General features: G+C 49.3%; 6 protein-coding genes across 6 annotated transcripts; 4 read left to right on the top strand and 2 right to left on the bottom strand.

The window, feature by feature from the left end:
* Positions 1-1,400: 1,400 nt before the first annotated feature.
* N7484_010497 (glycoside hydrolase family 78 protein) lies at positions 1,401-4,070 on the top strand (the record flags this gene model as incomplete). The annotated part of the gene is made up of 1 exon (XM_057120884.1): positions 1,401-4,070. The coding sequence occupies one exon, from the start codon at positions 1,401-1,403 to the stop codon at positions 4,068-4,070; it is 2,670 nt and encodes an 889-aa protein (XP_056966638.1).
* A 1,173-nt stretch (positions 4,071-5,243) lies between these two features.
* On the bottom strand, positions 5,244-6,390 carry N7484_010496 (uncharacterized protein; the record flags this gene model as incomplete). Its single annotated transcript, XM_057120883.1, has 3 exons — positions 5,244-6,035; positions 6,082-6,152; positions 6,204-6,390. The coding sequence occupies 3 exons, from the start codon at positions 6,388-6,390 to the stop codon at positions 5,244-5,246; spliced, it is 1,050 nt and encodes a 349-aa protein (XP_056966637.1).
* A 1,406-nt stretch (positions 6,391-7,796) lies between these two features.
* N7484_010495 (aldehyde dehydrogenase) lies at positions 7,797-9,408 on the top strand (the record flags this gene model as incomplete). Its single annotated transcript, XM_057120882.1, has 4 exons — positions 7,797-8,245; positions 8,304-8,697; positions 8,753-9,201; positions 9,264-9,408. The coding sequence occupies 4 exons, from the start codon at positions 7,797-7,799 to the stop codon at positions 9,406-9,408; spliced, it is 1,437 nt and encodes a 478-aa protein (XP_056966636.1).
* Positions 9,409-10,673: 1,265 nt separating this feature from the next.
* osm1 (putative fumarate reductase Osm1) lies at positions 10,674-12,673 on the top strand (the record flags this gene model as incomplete). Its single annotated transcript, XM_057120881.1, has 3 exons — positions 10,674-10,710; positions 10,764-10,832; positions 10,887-12,673. The coding sequence occupies 3 exons, from the start codon at positions 10,674-10,676 to the stop codon at positions 12,671-12,673; spliced, it is 1,893 nt and encodes a 630-aa protein (XP_056966635.1).
* A 3,010-nt stretch (positions 12,674-15,683) lies between these two features.
* On the bottom strand, positions 15,684-16,934 carry N7484_010493 (uncharacterized protein; the record flags this gene model as incomplete). Its single annotated transcript, XM_057120880.1, has 1 exon — positions 15,684-16,934. One exon carries the CDS (start codon positions 16,932-16,934, stop codon positions 15,684-15,686), a length of 1,251 nt encoding a protein of 416 aa, XP_056966634.1.
* A 754-nt stretch (positions 16,935-17,688) lies between these two features.
* N7484_010492 (protein phosphatase 2A regulatory subunit CDC55) lies at positions 17,689-20,502 on the top strand (the record flags this gene model as incomplete). Its single annotated transcript, XM_057120879.1, has 7 exons — positions 17,689-17,757; positions 18,716-18,768; positions 18,884-18,924; positions 18,986-19,083; positions 19,152-19,794; positions 19,854-20,416; positions 20,479-20,502. The coding sequence occupies 7 exons, from the start codon at positions 17,689-17,691 to the stop codon at positions 20,500-20,502; spliced, it is 1,491 nt and encodes a 496-aa protein (XP_056966633.1).
* Between the last annotated feature and the right edge of the window lie 434 nt (positions 20,503-20,936).

Here is a 20,936-nt window from a genome sequence, read left to right as displayed (position 1 = left end):
GTGTGGAGGCGTTTATGTATCCCTGGTTTTCAGGGATGTGCCATAAGTTGCAGAACATCAGCTGAGCAAGCTCGCCCCAGCGCATTCTTGCAGAGGCAAGCCCAGCGGCTAGAAGCACCCAAAAATGCGGAGGTGGTTAGACAAAGAGCATCATCCGGGATTCGACGGGAAAACCTAATTACTTTTCCCCAGGATTCGCATTACCACGTGCTGTTTGCCTTTCACCACGATCATGGACCTACAACACGCTATGAAACGATAGTTTTAAGTCAAATATTATCAAAATACTATACTCCCTATTTCTTATCTGTAGATCACTGCAACTTGGTCCACGGTAGTCATCCCCACCTGGACCTCAAATCCGGGGTGCGTAATCTGGGGTTGGGGTTTGTCCGGTCGAACTGCGGGTGATCACTTCGGGCAATCTTCCCCTCCCCGAGGTTTTCCCATTCACAAGGTAATTCTAAGCACTGCCCAGCTGGTCCACAAAATAAGGGCCCTTGAAGCCTAGTGAATTCTTGTCATGTCAGGATGCTTTAAACTATGAGCTCAGACAAATCGGGGCTCATCAGACTAAATTGCGAGATGTATCAGGCACCTATCCTACCTGATCTATCGCCGAAGTAGCAGGGTATTTGTGGTTGATTGGTTTTCGTAGTGATACTTGAATTTCCAATGACTTTACAATGGTAGTCCATCTGCATGTCTCGGATTTCAACAACATCTCCCACGGCAAGGGGGATGGTTGCATGATTTAGCACAACATCATCGCGACTATGAACTATAAGGCATTGATCATTAAATGGTTTTGTCCTTTTACAATGTCTTTCGTGATCTCAATCTATGGATATACATAGTTAAATCTTCGTAAATGCACTCTCAAGTTATGCACCAGGTCTGGTATTAGGCTGTCAAGGCGTAACCTATTTAACTCTCTTTGAATTACCCGATGTACCTCCTCATGGGCATGTTAGCCTTGGGATCAAATGAGTATCCATCAGTGCCTGACATTACCTGGTTTGTCTTCCCATCAGTTCAATGAAGACTGGTTATCCAGGTAAAATGTATACGTCTTTCAACCCATCGGCTATCATGGCTAATTTTGAAATTCTATTCCCTGAGCAGTGTGGATCGATCAGGATTCTACACTCGGTGAGGCCGATTGTTGATACAGATAGACTGATTAAGTCAAGATTCAAGCCCTGTTCCAGAAAATGCTCTGGTCTCGGGTAATCCTCGGGAAGGGAGGTCATCAAGAATGCGGGGCTGGCAACTACCGGGGTCGGCATGATTTACCCCGAACCAGCCTTACCTACACGTCACACCTGGACAGTTATATTCGCAATGGAGGGTAAAATAAGGAAAAAACTTCATTCTTGCACACCCAAGTAGCCGTCACGATGTCTGCACACCCATCAATCACGTCGGTGTCCTTTGAACAACATGCCACAGGACTCGGCATCGGAATCTCCTGCCCCCGCGTTTCGTGGAAGTTCACTGCCACTAAAAACACATTCCCAAATTGGGAACAGAAAGCTTATGATATAGAGATCCAGCGTGGTAATTCAAGTCCCGAATCTTACCACATCAACGCATCAGACTCCGTTCTGGTGCCCTGGCCGAGCCAACCCCTCTCGTCTCGCGAATCGGCCCGTGTCCGTATTCGATCTTATGGTAGTCCAAGCAATGAGCCAACAGAATGGTCCGTTTGGACGACTGTGGAATGCGGTCTGCTGGATCTCCAGGACTGGACCGCGCGTGCAATTACTAGTCCTACCAAACAGGCCGAGGGGCCTTTACGCCCGCTTCGCTTGCGGAAGACTTTCAAGCTTTCTGCATATGCTCTGCGGGATGCTCGTCTCTATATAACCAGCTTGGGTGTCTTCCAAGCTTATATCAATGGCCTCCCGGTTGGAGATCATTGCATGGCACCGGGGTGGACGAGCTACCACCACCGACTAAACTATGAGGTCTTTGATGTAGCATCGTTGTTGCGGGTGAATGAAGATAATGTCATCGCAGTCGAACTTGCTGAAGGATGGTATGCCACACGGTTGGGATTTCTTGGTGGTCAGCGGTTTATCTACGGTGATGAAATGGCATTGATCGCCCAGTTGGAGATCAATTCTGAGCAGGACAAGTTGTCTGTCGTCTCTGATGCGTCGTGGAAGTGCCACGCATCGGCACTCATGACCAGTGAAATATATGATGGAGAAGTTTATGATGCTCGCGAAGATCAGAAGGGATGGCATAGCCTGTCATTTGATCAGGAAACAACTTGGGACGCCGCCCGCGAGACTGAATTCCCCAAGACGGAACTTGTGGCGCCCAATGCGCCCCCGGTAAGGGTTACGCAAACTGTGAAGCCTACAGAGATTACCACGACACCTTCTGGGAAGACCATTGTCGACTTCGGTCAGAACCTAGTTGGCCGGGTCCGCATCCCTTCTCTTGTCAGCCCCACCGGCCACACCGTGACTCTTATCCATGCGGAAGTCCTTGAGAACCAAGAACTCGGCACTCGTCCACTTCGCATTGCCAAGTGCACCGATACCATCATCTCTGCTGGCAGCGAGATCCTCAACTGGTCACCACGCTTTACCTTCCACGGCTTCCGCTATGTCCAAATTGACGGCTGGAATCCCACTCTGGACAACCTCGTCGCAGAGGTCATGCACACCGATCTCCACCGAACTGGATGGTTTAACTGTTCACACGAAATGATCAACAAGCTCCACGAGAACGCGACCTGGAGCATGCGCGGAAACTTTCTCTCCCTTCCCACCGACTGTCCCCAACGTGACGAGCGTCTAGGCTGGACAGGCGATATTCAAGTCTTCGGACCTTCCGCCAGCTTCCTGTACAATACAGCCGGTATGCTCGGTGACTGGCTCAAAGATCTATCTGCAGAACAGTTAGCCCTCGATCACGGGATCCCACCCTTCGTTATTCCAAATGTAATACCAGAAGCCCTCTGGCCCACATTTCCCCAAGCCGTCTGGGACGACGTCACAGTCCTTCTCCCATGGACCCTCTACCAAAGTTACGGAGACACCGAAATTCTCCGCCGCCAATACCCCAGCATGAAAGCCTGGGTCGATGTCGGTATTTTACGCGGCCCAGACAATCTCTGGGAAGACACCATCTTCCAACTGGCAGACTGGCTTGATCCCACCGCACCTCCCGATAACCCGGGTAACTCACGCACAGACGGGACACTCGTCGCAGATGCATATCTGGTCCATGTCACACGCACCCTCGCATCGATCAGCAAAATCATCAACGAACAGTCCGACGCTGAACGCTACGAAGCTGATTACCACACACTGAAGTCCCGCTTTCAGGCTAAATACGTCTCCTCTACCGGCCTTCTCGTTGGTGATACCCAAACTGCCCTCGCACTCGCCATCGTCTTCGATCTTATCGACGACCCCGCTCAGCTCACAACGGCTGGTGCCCGCCTCGCTCGTTTGGTTCGGAAATCCAGATTCCAGGTTTCGACCGGTTTCGCGGGTACACCTATTATCACACACGCGCTTACAAAGGCAGGATATCCTCAACTAGCATACAGAATGCTCCAGGAGAAATCCTGTCCGTCGTGGATGTATCCCATTACCATGGGCTCGACGACAATCTGGGAGCGGTGGGATAGTATGCGTCCGGATGGGAGTATCAACCCAGGTGAAATGACAAGTTTCAACCACTATGCTCTTGGGTCGATCATTAATTGGCTGCACGCTACTGTTGCGGGTGTCAGTCCACTTGAGTCTGGGTGGAGAGAGGTTCTTGTCAAACCTGTTCCTGGAGGCACCGTCACCTCTGCTGAAGTTGTTTATGAGACGGCTTATGGAAAATTGGAGTGTTCGTGGGTCCTGGTTGACCAATGTTTCAAGTTACTGCTTGTTGTTCCACCTAATTCTAGGGCAAAGGTTGTTCTTCCTGGTGATGAGAGTGAGGAATGGGTTGGGTCTGGACGATATACCTTTGAGACAAAGTTTGATAGTCAGGTTGGATGGCCTCCAAAGGCGCTCGTTCCTCCTATGTTCCACCCGGAAGACTCTTTTGTTTAATTCGCAATTTGGAAAGATAGGTCGTGGATATTTTATACGCATAGATTGATATCATAGACTCCATTCCATCATTTCTCTGCACCATAGCATCATAACTCTTAGCTTCAAGTCGCGCGAACACGGATTCCTCGACGGTATCTCATAGTCCCAGTCAAAACCTCATCCAACTCAAACATTATGTTCTAGATAAGATATTGTTTTACGTTGCTCTTGGGGATAAAGTTTGCTCCAAATAAAGTTGCGGCAAAATCTGGGGTAGTGGGTCACTGGCCCGGGATAGTAGTGGCCGTTACGCCACGTGGGGACCCGTAGAACATGAAGGCAAACGTCAACTTAAAGCTGCCATAACTGGAAAGAGCAGTCTCGAAAGCAGAATAAGCAATTCACTGAAATTCACTTTGCACTTGTGATTACTACGGTGAGTGACAGTTATGAGTCGCCCACCAGTATAAAAACCTCCCTTTTCTTCTCTTACTTTTCTTCCTCTTCTTCCTCTTTTTCCTCTTCTTCCTCTCATTCCCTTGCCCAATTATACTTGGTTTTCTTTCGATTCTGGTTCTTGTTGCTGGTTTGATGTTTTCTTAGTCTTGTTCTGGTTTTGTTACAGATTTGCTTTCGATTCGGTTTCGGGTTAGTGTTGGCGTTGATTTCGTTCTTTCCTTTTCTAAATATTCTTTGATCCTCCAAGGGCTGAATTTGAATTATGAAATTAGAAAGTCTGAAAATTCCCATTACGTTGCCCCTTGAGTTTTGTGCTTGCTTAACTTTTCAAAGACAACAACATCCTTTATTTGTTGGTATGCACATGAGCACAGTACTTAGACTATGAAGACCAGCAGCCAGTCTTTTGGCATGGTTTGGATTCGATAGACTATAGTGCGTACAAGAATGATAAAGACAGCTATGGAGGTGATACATGTCCCAATGAAATAATATTTAATGACTGTAAGCTCGTGGCATATGGCCATTGGAAGGCAATTCAACCATTGCGATTGCTGTGTTTAACAAGCACATCATGCTCAAGTGGTTCGAGATCGAGAACACCAGTGGTTTCTGGGTCATACTATACAAAGCACACTCCATGAAGATACATCGCAAGGTTAATTAAACCATCTCATAAAGAATCGAAAGATCATCACGTCATATCGGCATAAAAGATTTGCTTTGCTTGACTCAACTATGCGGCTTCAACGCCGTAGTCGAGTCATTGTCAGGGTGGATAGCAATATCAGTCTGGACCTTAATCCCAAGCTCATCACCCAAATAGTCCCTCTTCCCAGGCTGACTCCCACTATAGATGGCAGACTGCATCTTCAAGTACTCCGGGTCTGGCGAAAGAGGACTCGACTTGGACAAGACATGTGAGTTGCTGATATCCGTATTAATATAGTATGGAGCATTGCTGCGGTTAGACCGGTTCTTCAAGCTGAACGCCGGGAACAAGCCACGGACGATGGGTAGACAAGAACAGATCAGTCCAACTGAAGGTTCGATGTGTGTCCATAATGTTGCTTGGTAGACTGTGTATGTTGGGTCGATAGGGCTGATCCAAAACAAGACCACGATGCGATAGATACTGGCAAAGCAGACGAAGGCTCCAATTGCGAAGACGCCGTTTAGGGCGAGTTTATCTTGCCAAGCTCGGTGGAGGCCCCAGATCATCGGGACGGGGAGAAAGAGGATGATGAAATCCATGAGGACGTTGAAGGCTTGGTTGACGATGAAGAAGAGGTTGGCGTCGAAGCAGTGTCCGTCGATGCTTTTATCCCAGTATGCTTTTAGGGGGCGGCATTGTCCTGCGCAAGCAAAGAAAATTCCGGCTCCCCAGGCGGCAATGAGGCAGTTCAGGCCGAAGGTGAATTGTTGAAATTTGGGTGTGGTGAAGACTCGGCGGTAGAAGCAGATGATAGAGATCTTGATTGCGGGGCATAGCACGAAATATGTGAATTGGTTGGAGAGGAAGATCTAATTGTGTCAGAGAGTGCCATGCCCACAGAGAAAGGGAACATACCTTATAATAGTTCTGGATTGTTTCGTTATCCAACGCCTTGACATGAGCGCCATTTCCTCCAATTGTACACCCTGGTGGATATCAGCAAGGGATTCGGGTCTAGAATAAGGCACAGAACTCACATAGAATCAGTTCAACCAGCATGGCAAGCATTAGCACCATTGATAAGATGCTCAGGTAGTCATCGACACCGAAGCCAACTCTCCGGCGTAAACGCGCCACTACGCGCAACGCCACACATATAACACAAAGAGCGACCAAGACCGAAACGATCACGATCATTTGCAGCCCTCTCGCACTGGCAGCCATGATGACGAGAGTAAACGCTAAAAAGCGAAAGGTGAGGGGTCAAAAGGAATGATTGAAACTCCTGCGGAAGAGCAATATCGGGACCTCCACAGATATAGGGTCACACAAGTCAGCCCAATGCCGACTGAGAAACCCAGAAATCTGCGAATCAGATTAGTTCGACCGTGGACATTGGCGATCATTGGCAGACTAGACGTCAGCCACCGAGGCGGGATTTGCGCGATTTCGCGTACAAAGTGGATGACCCCGTTGTAAGCGATTAAGCTCTGGCTGGAATGACATCGTCATTCTCTGGTTCGCCGGAATAGCGCTGTCTATCATACCCAAGAAGGGAAGGCTGCAGCGGCGTGAATTGCAGTGACACACACTTTCTTGTTGAGACTCGTTTTTAAGGGATCCGTTATACCGGTTGAAGTTAGTGGGATGGGGGCGATGGAGCAGTGTGGGTCAGTCTGATCGGGAAGGACGCTCCGATCGCATCAGATATGGCATTCCATTCGATGTTCGCAGGCGACTCGGGAGGTATAGTGGCAATCTTTCGAAAGAAGATGTGTAGTCAGATTAATCTCGCTGGTCATATATCTACATGCCGTGCTTGCGTGCGAAATGCCAAGGTGTCTACTGCCGACTTCCAACGTGTACAACTAGCTAATTCACTCCGGTTCCTTCGCAGGTGGCTGATCAGCCACGCAGATCATCAATAGTCCAAATTTTCCCGCGCCCAGTCAGAACTATTGAGCTTGGCGCGATATGCACGATCCAACATGCGCTAGTCGGGGTCCAGATCCTGCATGAAGCTTAGTATAATATCATAACATGCACATCACCTACAAATAAGAACAGAATACGAGGTTAAGACGTAAAAACAGATGACGATTCAGGCACAATCCTCAGTGTTGTGTGACTCGTCTACCAACAGGGCAGTGCTCAGTGGAGTCTCGTGCTTCAGATAAAACATTCTCAGTGGGTGGATCCAGTGGGGCCGTACTGTCAAACTCTTCACACAATACCTCGATCCCTGGTTGAATCTATTTGTTATTATTAACTCGGACGCCACCAGGGTTGAATGTATGGAACGTCGGCTTTTACATTCCCGTTCTATAAAGGAGCATAGCCTCATGTCTGCTCACAGAACTCCCTCCTGTTTGGACGAAGTACAACGTATATCCTATGGGTCCGGATCAATCCATTTATGGTTAGCAAGAACTAGTGGAATCAGTATCAGGATGTTCATGCAATTCAAGGCAACGATCAACACTTCTCCAACTCCATTCACGATGCAGTCCACATGTAAACACCTTGGTGGGGCTCTCAGCCAAGCCTCAACCAGATAATCCCATCAACACCGCGACGTAGCTAACCCCTCACACCATCCCCTCAACATCCCCGGAATTCAAAGCGGCAAAATGGCTACCGTCTCAGTTCCCTTGTTAATCAACGGCAAAGAGGAATTTCTTCCAGAAACCTTCGACGTCGTAAGCCCCTACACCAACCAACCCTGCTGGACCGCCGCAGCCGCCACCCCGCAAGATGCGATCCGCGCCGTCGAGGCTGCAGACGCAGCTTTCCCAGCTTGGTCGCAGACAAAACCTACCGTGAGACGGGACATCCTGTTTAAGACAGCTGATCTATTGGAGGAACGCCTTACAACCAATGCGGAGTATATGCGCACAGAGATGGGAGCCGACGTAGGCGCATCAGAGGGGTTCGTGATTCCATTGGCGATTCGGATGCTACGCGACATTGCGAGTCGCATTACCTCTATCTGTGGGAGCGCACCCATTGTTGAGACGGAAGGACAAAGTGCGATTGTGTTTAAGGAGGCGATGGGTGTTATTCTCGGGATTGTGCCGTGGTAAGTATCCAGCTTGGTCAACAGGTGTCTCGTGCGACATTACTGATGGGTTGATCAGGAATGCCCCCTACGTTTTTGGTATCCGCTCTGCTGCATGCGCATTGGCAGCTGGAAATACTACGATTCTTAAAGCCTCTGAACTCACACCACGCTGCTACTGGGCTATTGGTCGCGCATTCCAAGATGCAGGTCTTCCAGCTGGATGCTTGAATGTTCTCTCCTGTCGTCCACAGGATGCGCCCGAGGTGGTGAATGCCATGATTGAGCATCCTGCCGTGCGCAAGGTCAATTTCACTGGAAGTACGGCTGTAGGCCGCAAGATTGCGCGCGCGTGTGGACAGAATTTGAAGCCGTGTCTGATGGAATTGGGCGGGAAGAATAGCTCCATTGTGTGTGCTGATGCTGATATGAAAGTTGCCGTGCAAGGAGTACTTGCGGGTTCATTCCTCAATGTGAGTTCCCTCTAATGTTTTTGAGGGGTGGAGTCTAATTCTTGTTTTGTTGTAGTCTGGCCAGATTTGTATGGCGACTGATCGTATCCTTGTTCACTCTTCTATCGCGCCTGCTTTTATCAAAGCCCTGAAGACCGCTTTGGATGCTGGTGCTGGCGCTGACTCTCTTCCACCGACACTGGTGAACACGGCTTCCAAGACCCGTGTGGAAGCCTTGATTTCCAGCGCGGTGGCTGCTGGCGCACACTTTATTTCTGGGTCTGCTGAGCCCAAGGTCCCTTCAGACTGTGGTGTTCGTATGGCGCCTTCCATTTTGGGTGGTATCAAAGAAGACATGCCGCTATGGCAGGAAGAGTCTTTTGCCTCTGTGGCCGCGTGCATGGTGTTCGAGAGTGAAGACGACGCGATCCGACTGGCCAATGGTAGCGGGTATGGACTGTCAGCATCGGTATTCACGGAGGATCTGCGTAAAGGCTTGGCGATGGCTAAGCGGATCCAATCTGGGTAAGTATTTTTCTAATCGTCGCTCATCCTTGGACTTGAATGTTGAACTAATTGGTTCCTAGGGCGGTGCATATTAATAGCATGACAATCCACGATGAGCCCGTGCTGCCGCATGGCGGAGTGAAGAACAGTGGATGGGGTCGATTCAACGCCGCAGAGGGTCTGAATGAGTTCTTGGTGACGAAGAGCGTTACTTGGATGGATTAGAACGGCGTGCCTCAGGCTAAATTTAAGTATGGGATACCAATCTCGGCATAGATCCAGACGAGTCGATTGCAGCGTATTATATCACGAAATCTATTTTTAATTATGGACACAAATGCCACCGAATCCATTCAAACCGACTGTCCATACTACTATTCGCACTTCAATATCCCGATCTCGCGATTTCCACCGTCGAATATTCTGATCTCTCGGGCGAGACCCTCTCGGACCGCGTTGACCCGAGACTCGGTCTTCCCGCCCCCGAAAGTATTCCACACCTGCATTGTCCGGCCATCCAGCATGCAAAAACTGGGGGTGGGCTCCATTTATGCAATTTGAGTCGGCTTTCCTCGCTGCAGTGGCTTCGACAATTGAATTCCGTCGGCAATTGAACCCCGACCCCGACCAATCTGGGTGATGTCATGAGACCCACATCTAGCCAATCTCACCCCCGGATTTGGTGGATCTTCCACCAATCAGAGGCGACTCATAGTTCAGCGGTCGGCGATTGCTTTTACCAGACCGGGAATTGCATTAAGATGGATCTCAGCGTCTTGGGCTGAATATTAGTTCCATATTGATATAGATGGAATCCACATCATTATTAGTTTCATTACTTAGATTTTTTATTCGATTAAAGTGTTTTATATAGTCCCGATGAGGTGCGGTTGTCATGCCACCTCCTCGGGCCACATTCTCGGTATTTTGCGTTGCACTGTGTTTTGTTCCGAGGCTCATAACCTCGGCGGTAATTTCACACCGAGAGCTCCAGTATGAGGGAAATGCTTGGTCTAGGAGTATAACCTTGGAATACGGAATATTATGTGACGCCCAAATGCTGGTAAAGAACTCCAGTCTAGGTCGTTCAGCCTGAGTGTTATGGCCTCTTTGTTCTGCACCAGATCACAAGACTGAATAAGATGACGCAGATGCATGTGAAGATGTCAGAGCTACTCCGTACAGTACATTAACATCTACAAAATAAATCATCATCATATAACCGCATGTGATAGTCTGTTGCCCCGGATTGTGAAATGTGAACAAACCAGCTTATTGCAATTACTGTACTTGCTCCCCGGTACCCACAGCAGACCCATCGTCTCCATTTCTTTCCCCCACGCTTTGTGCCTCGGCCGATAGGAAGCTCGTCGGCTTCTGAGTTAAACTGCCCCCGGATTCCATTTAAACATTTTATTCCCCTTCCTCTCCATTTCTTTTCCCACCTTTTCGTTTTTTTGATTTTCCCTCTTTCTCTCACACATACCAACATGGCAGCTCCCCAAGTCATTGTGGTCGGCGGTGGTCGTATGTGATCCTTCCCCGCATCCTGTAATCATCTTCGCTGACCCTTTCTCCAGTGTCTGGCCTCAGTGCTGCCCACACCGTCTACTTGAACGGTGGCAACGTCGTGGTTTTGGACAAGCAAGGTACGATCGAACATTTCAGGGGTGAATGACCCATGCTGACATTGCCACCTCCAGCTTTCTTCGGTGGCAACTCTACCAAGGCCACCTCCGGCATTAACGGTGCGCTTACCCGTACCCAGGTCGACCTCGGCATTCAAGACAGCGTTAAGGCCTTTTACGAGGATACACTCAAGTCCGCCCGTGACAAGGCCCGTCCCGAACTGATTAAGGTCCTCACCTACAAGTCCGCTGCCGCTGTCGAGTGGCTGCAGGATGTCTTCAACCTTGACCTCACCCTCGTTTCCCGGCTGGGTGGCCACACTCACCCCCGTACTCACCGTGGTCACGATGCCAAGTTCCCCGGTATGGCCATTACCTACGCCCTCATGCAGCGCCTGGAGGAGCTTGCCGATGCCGAGCCCAGCCGTGTTCAGATCGTGAAGAAGGCCCACGTCACACAAGTTAACAAGTCCGGTAACCACGTTACTGGTGTCACATACACTGTCAACGGCGAGTCTAAGTCTATCGACGGTGTCGTCATCTTGGCGACCGGCGGTTACGCCGCTGATTTCAGCGAAACCTCGCTGCTCCAGAAGCACCGTCCCGACACTTACGGTCTCTCTTCCACCAACGGCACCCACGCCACCGGTGACGGCCAGAAGATGCTGATGGCGATTGGCGCCAACGGCATCGACATGGACAAGGTTCAGGTTCACCCCACTGGTCTCGTGGACCCCAAGGACCCTGGTGCCAAGTTCAAGTTCTTGGCCGCTGAGGCCCTCCGTGGTGAGGGCGGTCTTCTGCTCAACTCCGATGGTGACCGTTTCTCCGATGAGCTGGGTCACCGTGACTACGTCTCCGGCCAGATGTGGAAGGAGAAGGAGAAGGGCAAGTGGCCCATTCGCCTTGTGCTCAACAGCAAGGCCTCCAAGGTCCTTGACTTCCACACTCGCCACTACTCTGGCCGTGGCTTGATGAAGAAGATGTCCGGTAAGGAGCTGGCTAAGGAGATTGGCTGTGGCGAGGCTTCTCTTCAGAAGACCTTCGATGAGTACAACCTCATTGCCGAAGGCAAGAAGAAGGACCCCTGGAACAAGAAGTTCTTCCACAACATGCCCTTCAACGTTGACGACGAATTCCACGTTGCTCTGATGGAGCCCGTTCTCCACTTTACCATGGGTGGTATCGAGATCAACGAGCACGCCCAGGTCCTCAATGCTGAGAAGGAGGCTTTCGATGGTCTCTACGCCTGCGGTGAGTTGGCCGGTGGTGTCCACGGTGCCAACCGTCTGGGTGGTTCCTCCCTGCTGGGCTGTGTCGTCTACGGCCGTGTGGCCGGTGACTCCGCCACCCAGCACCTCTTCCAGAAGCTGCTCAGCAGCGGTTCCTCCTCCGCCAGCCAGCGTCTGGGCCAGATTTCTCTGCACATTGACCCCTCCACTCCCGGTAAGATCTCCGTCGAGTGGGGCGGTGCTGCAGCCGGTGGCAACCTTCCTACCGCGGCAGCTGCCCCTGCCGCCGCCGCTCCTACTGCTGCTGCTGCTGCTACTCCCGCCGAGGCAGCCAAGCCCGCTAAGCCCGATCCTGCCAACTTCCAGATCCCAGATAAGGAGTTCTCCATGGAAGAGATCGCCAAGCACAACAAGAAAGATGACCTCTGGATCGCCGTCAAGGGTATCGTCCTCGACGTGACCAACTGGCTGGACGAGCACCCCGGTGGTGCCAACGCTCTGTTCAACTTCATGGGTCGTGACGCTACTGAGGAATTCGCCATGCTCCACGACGACGAGGTCATCCCCAAGTATGCGGCTCAGACCGTCATCGGTCGCGTCAAGGGCCAGACTCCCAGCCTGGAGCTGTAGGCTGGTTCAAAAACCTTGATTGAAAACCTTTCCGATTCTACGATCCTCATACCCATGACTTTTTCTTGATTGTTTGCGTGCGTCTTTGCTATCTATTCCATGTCATGTCTAAATGATATATGATCTGGTTTACCAGGTCTAGACTCCGGTGTTGCTGAGTCTTCAATGGTCTTCGTGTAACATACCATATTCTTGGAATTTACCTCATTAGAGTGATTTATATCAATTTGGTCCGTGCAGTAGTGTAAAACCCATTCAGGGTCATGCGAGGTCGAGTTAAGACCTTGACTAATTACTAAGTTCCATAGTTATCTATGGGGGCTTTCCACTCTTAAGCCGGGCTTGAATTGATTGGCTTAGTGATATTCTTTTAATTGTCAATAATCTTAAGTATTTATCCATGACATGTAGAAAGAGTCCCAGGGTAATGCATTCTCTTAAGCCAGACTCTACAACAGAGCAGCAATAAAGCATGAAAGTACAGTGGGCGATAAAGAGCCATCGCTCGACTCCAGTCTATTATTCCCTCTGTTGTCCAGTTTACTGAACAAAGACAAAAAAAAAGCACACAGTGTGATCGACTTTCAAAATCCGTTGTTGATTGTGTGGATAGCAAAAGGAACTTAAAAAAAGAAAAGGATAGTGCGTGCTGCAGGACTCGAACCTGCGCAACTTTCGTTACTGGGATTTCCAAACTCCGTTGAACGGTGCTTAAGCTTTGCTTGAATCCAGCGCCTTAACCACTCGGCCAAACACGCGGTGGTGTAAAAAGTGGGGTCGGGATGCGACTACTGACCTATGTTGACTGATCAGAGAGAGTATCCTCGGATCCAACACATAGTGCCATCACAACGACAAATACACGCCCGAGCAACTAGAAGCTGCACAATATATGAATCCAACCGATGATGCAGCAGTATTGTTTTGCGAATCGCCACGTTTCAATGTTCCAACTTCCAAGGTGCCATTACCAGCCTCTGATTCTGACGAGATGGTCTAAATCCAAGAATCAATACGCTTGTAGCAAGACTGGGCTATAATTTGGTAAATACTAAAATGAGTTGTAAGCAAGTTGGAAACAATGACCCCATACAGCAGCCCTGAAGAACTATGCGTGTCAACTCCTGTGGCTTTTCGTCCTTCCATCGTAGCTCAGATATCTTTTCGTGATACATGTCTGCATATGCTATTCCGTATAAGTCCGGGCTTGCATGACCTTACTGTTAGAAGAGCATGCCCAGAAGAAATCTGCCGCTTCACCAAGGTGAAACTGCTCGAATGGCAGCTCCGTCCATAGCACCTATTGCGCAACTGCCTGCCATATCAAGGACTCCGTCCCTTGAAACACTTTCCATCCAGCCCTCTCGCTGACCTCAAAGGTCTCCGTACGAGGCTTAGTATGATTACATATATAAATAATAAGACCTTTCTCATCTTATTTAAAGATGTCGGTAAAATTTGCCGGGCCAAAATCTCCCCCTTCTCTTTAGGAGAAAATTCAGATACAGTGCCGACAACCAGAACTGGAGCTTCCAAGACCCAAGCTTGTTTGACAGAAAAGACGCAAACCAACTTCCATCAAAGCTCGAAGTCTTCAACGAGTCCACTATCGCCTTAACCTCAGGCTCCAGTCTTTTCACCATATAGACTTTGCTCACACCCATCCACTTCCAAAACATAAAATAGCTGCACGGCATGCTCCACCATCCCCCATTACCAGACCCGGCCTGCCAGGTAGTTTTGAGACAATTCAAGGAATTCTTTGCATAAAAGCTTCTCGCACGCCGACACAGTCCATATCAGTGTCAATATAGCTGGTACTTCCATCGGCAGCTTACGAAGGAAGACCGTGTCAATGGCGCTGATGATCCGACCTTCGTCTGATACTCATCGACGGCAGACATCATGATCACTTTTTGGGGCATTGTTACCGTACATCCAATATATTTTGCTGTTTTAGGACTGGCAAGAATTCAGAAGCATCTTTGGTTTCGAAGAGAGGAAATGTCCACGGTAGGGAGAATTCCTTGAAAAGAGCTGCATGTAAATTTGGTGCCACGGGGTGGGCAATCGGATAAGCAAACAGGAATTTCCTTCACAAATGTTTGCGGCTGGTATAATTGATGTAAGAGTCATATGTGTATGACCCTTCAAGGGTACCATCGAGGCTATTGGTTGAACTCATAGTGAGAGAGAGGCTTAAGTTGTCCAATTTGGATGGGAAAGGAAATAATATCGAAGCTTTTCTTGGATACGATGTTTGTTGGCCGCTTCCTGCGTGCCTTTTTAACTTCCTGTGTAGATAATCATCTGTTTGGATGCGGGGAAGAAGGCCGAATCGGCGCACTATCAGTGGTAAATTCAGCTGGACCCCCACTCAAAGTACTATAATTCGATTGAAGCTTCGTCCTCGTTAAATACTGATCAGTGTGACTAGCAGAATTACCGGGACAAGCTGCAGGCCAAAAGGAATTCTCCACTGGGCATTAAGAGAAGCAGTTTCTGTTGGATATTGTGTGGTTCGCGTGAGATGCATTTTGGAGGGGAACTGATTGGCACTCAAAAATCATGACTACACTGGGCCTACCGTCAATCATTTGTCAAATATAAATGAGGAAAAAAGAAAAAGGATAACGATTAAAAAAAAAAAAAGGAACTTAAAAAAGAAAAAGATAATGCGTGCTGCAGGACTCGAACCTGCGCAACTTTCGTTACTGGGATTTCCAAACTCCGTTGAACGGTGCTTAAGCTTTGCTTGAATCCAGCGCCTTAACCGCTCGGCCAAACACGCGGTGTTATAGAGCATCGTCCTTTTTTATAATAGATAAGCTATTTTCCGCTTAGCCCTACGTCGAATTAACTCATTCCTCGATATCAACTAATTGTTATCTTGGAAGCAACCTAGGCACTCTAGAGAATCCTGAATATATTCGTGCTCCTTCTAATGCAATCTTATTATATGAGTAATTAAGCATAAATGCCCCATCGCCAAACCAAATGCGAAGTATTATCAAGCCTTCATATGTTTCAAAATCATCTTCAATCGCCTAACAGCAGGTCCATCACCTTCGTCTCCTATCTCGGTTTGCTCCTCAATCTCCTTCTGGGCAGCTTCCAGTGCAGGGCGCAGATATCCCCAAACCTCATCATGGTATCGCTCATGCACGCTCACCCAGTCTTCCGCGCCGGGAAGCTGAGAGAGCACGGCATCACGAAGAGGAGTTGACGTTGACTTTCCAAGATCCGTTTGTGTTGGTGCAGGTACAGATGCATACGCAGCCGGATCATTTTCTTGTAGGAATGTATCAATATCCGGAACCAGGCTGAAGGATGACAGCGATGCTTGTGACGGCTGTATCCCACCCTCTTCCTGTGCGACTTGCCTTCGGAAAGATTCGAGCATCTTGATTTCTTCTGCTGTTAGAGGTGGAGGTGCTGCATCGGGATCTAGATCTGCGCCTAGATATGTGTCTTGATCGCCGTAGGCGCCACCGAAATTCGCATCGAACGACGTATCGGAAAGAAGCGATACCACCGCTGCGCCGTCCGCCGGATCCAAATGCTGTGCGGCTTCTGATTGTTCGGGGTGGATATTCGCTTTCGCACGCTCCCATGTTGATGTATACTCCATCTGCATGGGATCTTGGGCGCGTTGCTTTCCCTTCCAGTTTCCTGTCGTGGAGGATTGGAGACTTTCACGGCTGGATTGTGTATTGACACCTGTTGATGCTGATACATCTTCAAGGCCCTGTTCGAGTCCCAAACCACTAGATCCATACACATGCTGGAAATCCTCCTCGTTCAGAGCTGGAATCTCAAATCCGCCTTGTGTCTGCGACGAGCCACTTGTATCCTGTCCACCGCGAAAGGCCTCCCCCGCCCCAAATCCCTGCGCGCTCTGTCCTGGTGACGCGCTTAGCGCCCCAGATCCAAGCACATCCTGACTGGCATGCCTAGCACTCGAGGCAGTTGGGAACGATCCGCTCTTTCCATTCGTCGCGCTGGACAGTGTCTGGGCGGCATTGCTACCAGCGCCTTGGAATGCGCTGCGGGCGAGTCCCGTCGCGGAATTTTGGACGCGGCGCGCTAAGGAGGGCTGGGTTTTGTCATTTGGGGTAGATGTGGATTGAGCGGAGGACTGGTGTGCTGGTGCATTGGCATTGTTCTGTGTATGGGCTGCAGTGGTGGTATTGTTGGTTGTGTCGGTGTCGCGGGTATGTGTCTTGCGGGTACCCCGCATGTTCTCCGGGGTGTCGGACATAGTGGAGGAGGTCGAGAGGATATGCGAGGAAGGCAGGTCAATCGGGTTTGGGTGAGTTTAGATACCTAGAGTGGCGAGAGATGTTATAGCAGGGTGTATTTTAGGTGGTGGAACATTGTTCATCGTCCACCGTGGGTTGGTGCGAATTGATCTCGGGGCTCGGTGGGATCGTGCCGGACAAAGTAGGGAGACATGTGATGAGGTTTTGGGTATAATTTGCATTCAGCATCTTATTATTTCTACCTGGAAAACTTCTGGCATGACCTTCGTATACTGCTATATCATAATTGCACATGTTATCTATGAAAGGCTAATTCGATGCTCATGGTCGGAGGTGGTCTTGTGCTGTGGTGATGCATTATCCATGGCTTCGAGATGCCCTACATAGCCCAGACCAGTTAGCTATGAACCTTATTATATCTAACAGGGATTATTAGTTTCTTCATGGGGGTATATTGGGCTTCTTATACTTTATTGATTGACTCTTTATGCCGGATCCTATTCCGATGCATAGAGGCATCAGATAATTATATATTGTGCTAGACAAGCGTATAATCAAATTATTATTACAGCAGATCCCGATACATACCAGGGCATTCCGGTATTTTCCATATCAAATCAGTATCTGGTCAACAGCCGAGTAAGATTGGAAACTTTCACTATCTGTCACATAATTTTGACATGATAATCGACATGTTTTGAGCAGATACGAGTGCACGAGCTTTCCATGGATATTGCTTTTGGCCCCGACAGGATGACGACAGAGGCGGGGACACTGGCGCTGCAGCTTCCAGGATGGCAGGTCTTCCAAAGCATGAGCGCCGTATGAATTGCAGCAGGTTCCGATCACCAGGGCTATTGATTGGTAGCAGCTGTCAATTGTGCGCCCAAATCTTTGCCAGGGACTTTTGTGCCTGCTTCGGGCAATGTTACAGTCGCTGGGTAGTGTTGATGTCAGCATTTGGGTGTCGAATAAGTTTGGTTTTTTTTTTCGCCCTTCATTTGGTTCAATAGTGGATCTTTGAGATCGTAGAATTTAAGCATATAGATCGGGATCAGGAGATTTCAGTCGGAATATATATCCCAAGTAATCCGGTTGTAGCGGTGGGTGAAAGAGGGTACAGTAACCACCGTTAACTCTCCCCACCACCGCCTCACCTCTTTCTTCTTTCCACCCTTTTGCCCGTTCTTCTGTTTCCTTGAAGGTGAACAGAATTAAGAAAAAAAAAAAAAAAATTTCGTATGAAAATATTTCTCCAGTATAACGAAAAAAGTTCTCCCCTAATATTCAAGTGAAGCTCAGGTCTTCAATGATCCCCTCTCAAGCTCTGCGGGCCCACTCATAACAACCACCGGCTCGTTTGCTCCCCTCCAAACCCAAACCCATCCAACTTCTTCCCCTCCTCCATCCCGCAACTCCCATCACTTCCTCCTTTTGCCGTCAAACTTGGTGAGGAGATCCACGGTCTTTCCAGTCTTTGACCGTACCCCCGATTACAACCCCCCTCTTCCCCTCTCCCGCGCTCGTCATCGGGCCCCTCGCCTGCACCTGCTCCGATCGAAGCGTGGAGACCATTGCTTTCGCCACTCCTCACTCGCTGCCCAGATCGTTGTGATAGTAACTAGTCCGACCGCTTCCGCTTTGTTCTCGATATCACACCGAACAGAGTGATTAATTTGCATCCACAATAGAGCTCCCGGAGCCCAACGTTTTGCCTGCTTTTTTCACCGTCCTGCATTCGAACCCTTTGTCCCAGATCCGCGATCAAGGGCGATCCTAGAACGAAAAGATGGTAGACAGAGATCCAGGTACACCCACCTGGAAGTTCACACAGTGAGTCTGGTCCATGGAAAAAAGGGAGATATCGGTGGGCTTGTCGCCCGGCGAGACTTCCATCGTCCCTCGATTCCCCCGGAAATTTGGCACAATGGCTAACGTGTGTCAAAAGATGCTTTGGTGATAAAGGTGATGTAGAAGATATCACAGAAGGTACCTGCGCCTGCATTTGAGTTACCAGAAAGCTCATTGGCTGATTTATATTCCCTTTCAGCGGACATCATCTCGACCGTCGAATTCGATCACACCGGAAATTATTTGGCCACCGGAGATAAGGGTGGACGAGTGGTTCTATTCGAACGTAACGAAACGGTGAGTTTTGCTTTCGCGATCCTTGGTTGTTACCAGGGCAGGCTATCTCATGCAAAAATCTTTCACAGAAAAAAACCTGCGAATATAAGTTCCACACCGAATTTCAGTCGCACGAGCCCGAATTCGATTACCTCAAATCGTTAGAGATTGAAGAGAAGATCAACAAGATAAAATGGTGTCGGCGCCAGAATGCTTCACACTTCCTCCTTTCGACCAACGACAAGACCATAAAGCTATGGAAGGTGTTTGACAAGTCCTTGAAAGTGGTCGCTGAGAACAACCTATCTAATGAGATGACTCCGCCCGCCCCGACGGGTGGTTTGCCTCGAGCACCCCGGGGCACGTTCAAGCATGCCTCTGCGCTGAAGCTTCCCCGCTTGACACACCATGATACCGTCGTGGCCGCTGTGCCTCGGAGAACATACGCCAACGCCCATGCGTACCATATAAATAGCATCTCCGTGAACAGCGATGGCGAGACTTTCATCAGCAGTGACGACCTCCGAGTCAACTTGTGGAATCTCAACATCCAGGATCAGAGCTTCAACATCGTGGATATCAAACCAGCGAACATGGAGGAACTGACCGAAGTTATTACAGCGGCTGAATTCCACCCCGTTAGCTGTAACTGGTTCATGTATGCTAGCTCAAAGGGTACCATCAAGCTTGCCGATATGCGGCAGCGGGCCCTTTGCGATGAACACTCTAAGCGTATGTTCGGACTCCCACGGATGCCTCTGTATTGATACTGATGAAATGCTATGGTCTAGTGTTTGAGCAGGAAGAGGATGCTTCATCGCGGTCTTTCTTCTCCGAGATCATTTCCTCCATTTCCGACGTTCGATTCTCACATGACGGCCGGTACATCGTGTCGAGGGACTACCTGACCGTGAAGATTTGGGATGTGAACATGGAACGTCAACCTGTCAAGACCATTCCTATCCATGAGCACCTGCGCCCACGTCTCTGCGACACGTACGAAAACGACAGCATCTTCGACAAGTTCGAGGTGGTCTTCTCGGGCGATGCGGAAAACGTGATGACCGGTAGTTATAACAACAACTTCATGATCTATCCAACAGAAGAGCAAAAGGATACGGAGATCGTTCTCCAGGCGGACAAGTCAGCCTTCAAGGCGAAGAAGGTTGGCGTGCCCACACCAATGAACAAGGGCAGTGGAAAGAAGGCTGGTTCGCGATCGGGAAGCCCTGCCGGTCCTGGCAGCCGCATGAAGAAGGAGACCGATGCAGACCAGATCGACTTCAACAAGAAGATCCTGCACATGAGTTGGCACCCCTTCGAGGACAGCATCGCCATTGCTGCTACAAACAATGTAAGACCCCGGTCCTGGGTTTTCGAGTACCCGTCCATTGGACCTAAACTAACTTTCTATAGCTTTTCGTCTTTTCTGCCCTGTAAGTGCTCTCGGCAACAGGACCATACACATTTTCTTCCACGGACAGGCGCATTTTGGGAATCGGGTTGAATAGCTGGTGGAAAGGTTGATGATCTGACAAGGAGGAGAAAGAAAGCGAGAGAGAGAACAACAAAATGAACAAAATCATGGCCATAGCAGCAGCCCAGAGGACCCATAATCTTAGTTCTGTTCACGCCTTTCCCTGGAATCAGCATACCCGACTGCGAGCTCCTTGCTTTCTGTTTTCCGTTGGGGCACTCCCGTTTCCTCATCTGGGTTGTATGCAGCTTTTTATTAGGTACCTTGAAGGCGTTGTGTGGAGGCGCTTCATGATAGAGAATGTTAAGCCTGTTTGGGGCATATATCCATGCAGCCATGCTTTTCGTATTTGCCAGTATCTGTATGAGAGGTGTTTCTGCCATGAGGGTTTTCGGGG

The sequence above is a fragment of the Penicillium longicatenatum genome, assembly GCF_028827895.1.
Source record: "Penicillium longicatenatum strain IBT 33135 chromosome Unknown contig_7_segment0_segment0, whole genome shotgun sequence".
Taxonomy (NCBI): Eukaryota; Fungi; Ascomycota; class Eurotiomycetes; order Eurotiales; family Aspergillaceae; genus Penicillium; species Penicillium longicatenatum.
Note: the sequence above shows the minus strand (reverse complement) of the source record. Positions and strands in the feature narration are given on the sequence as shown.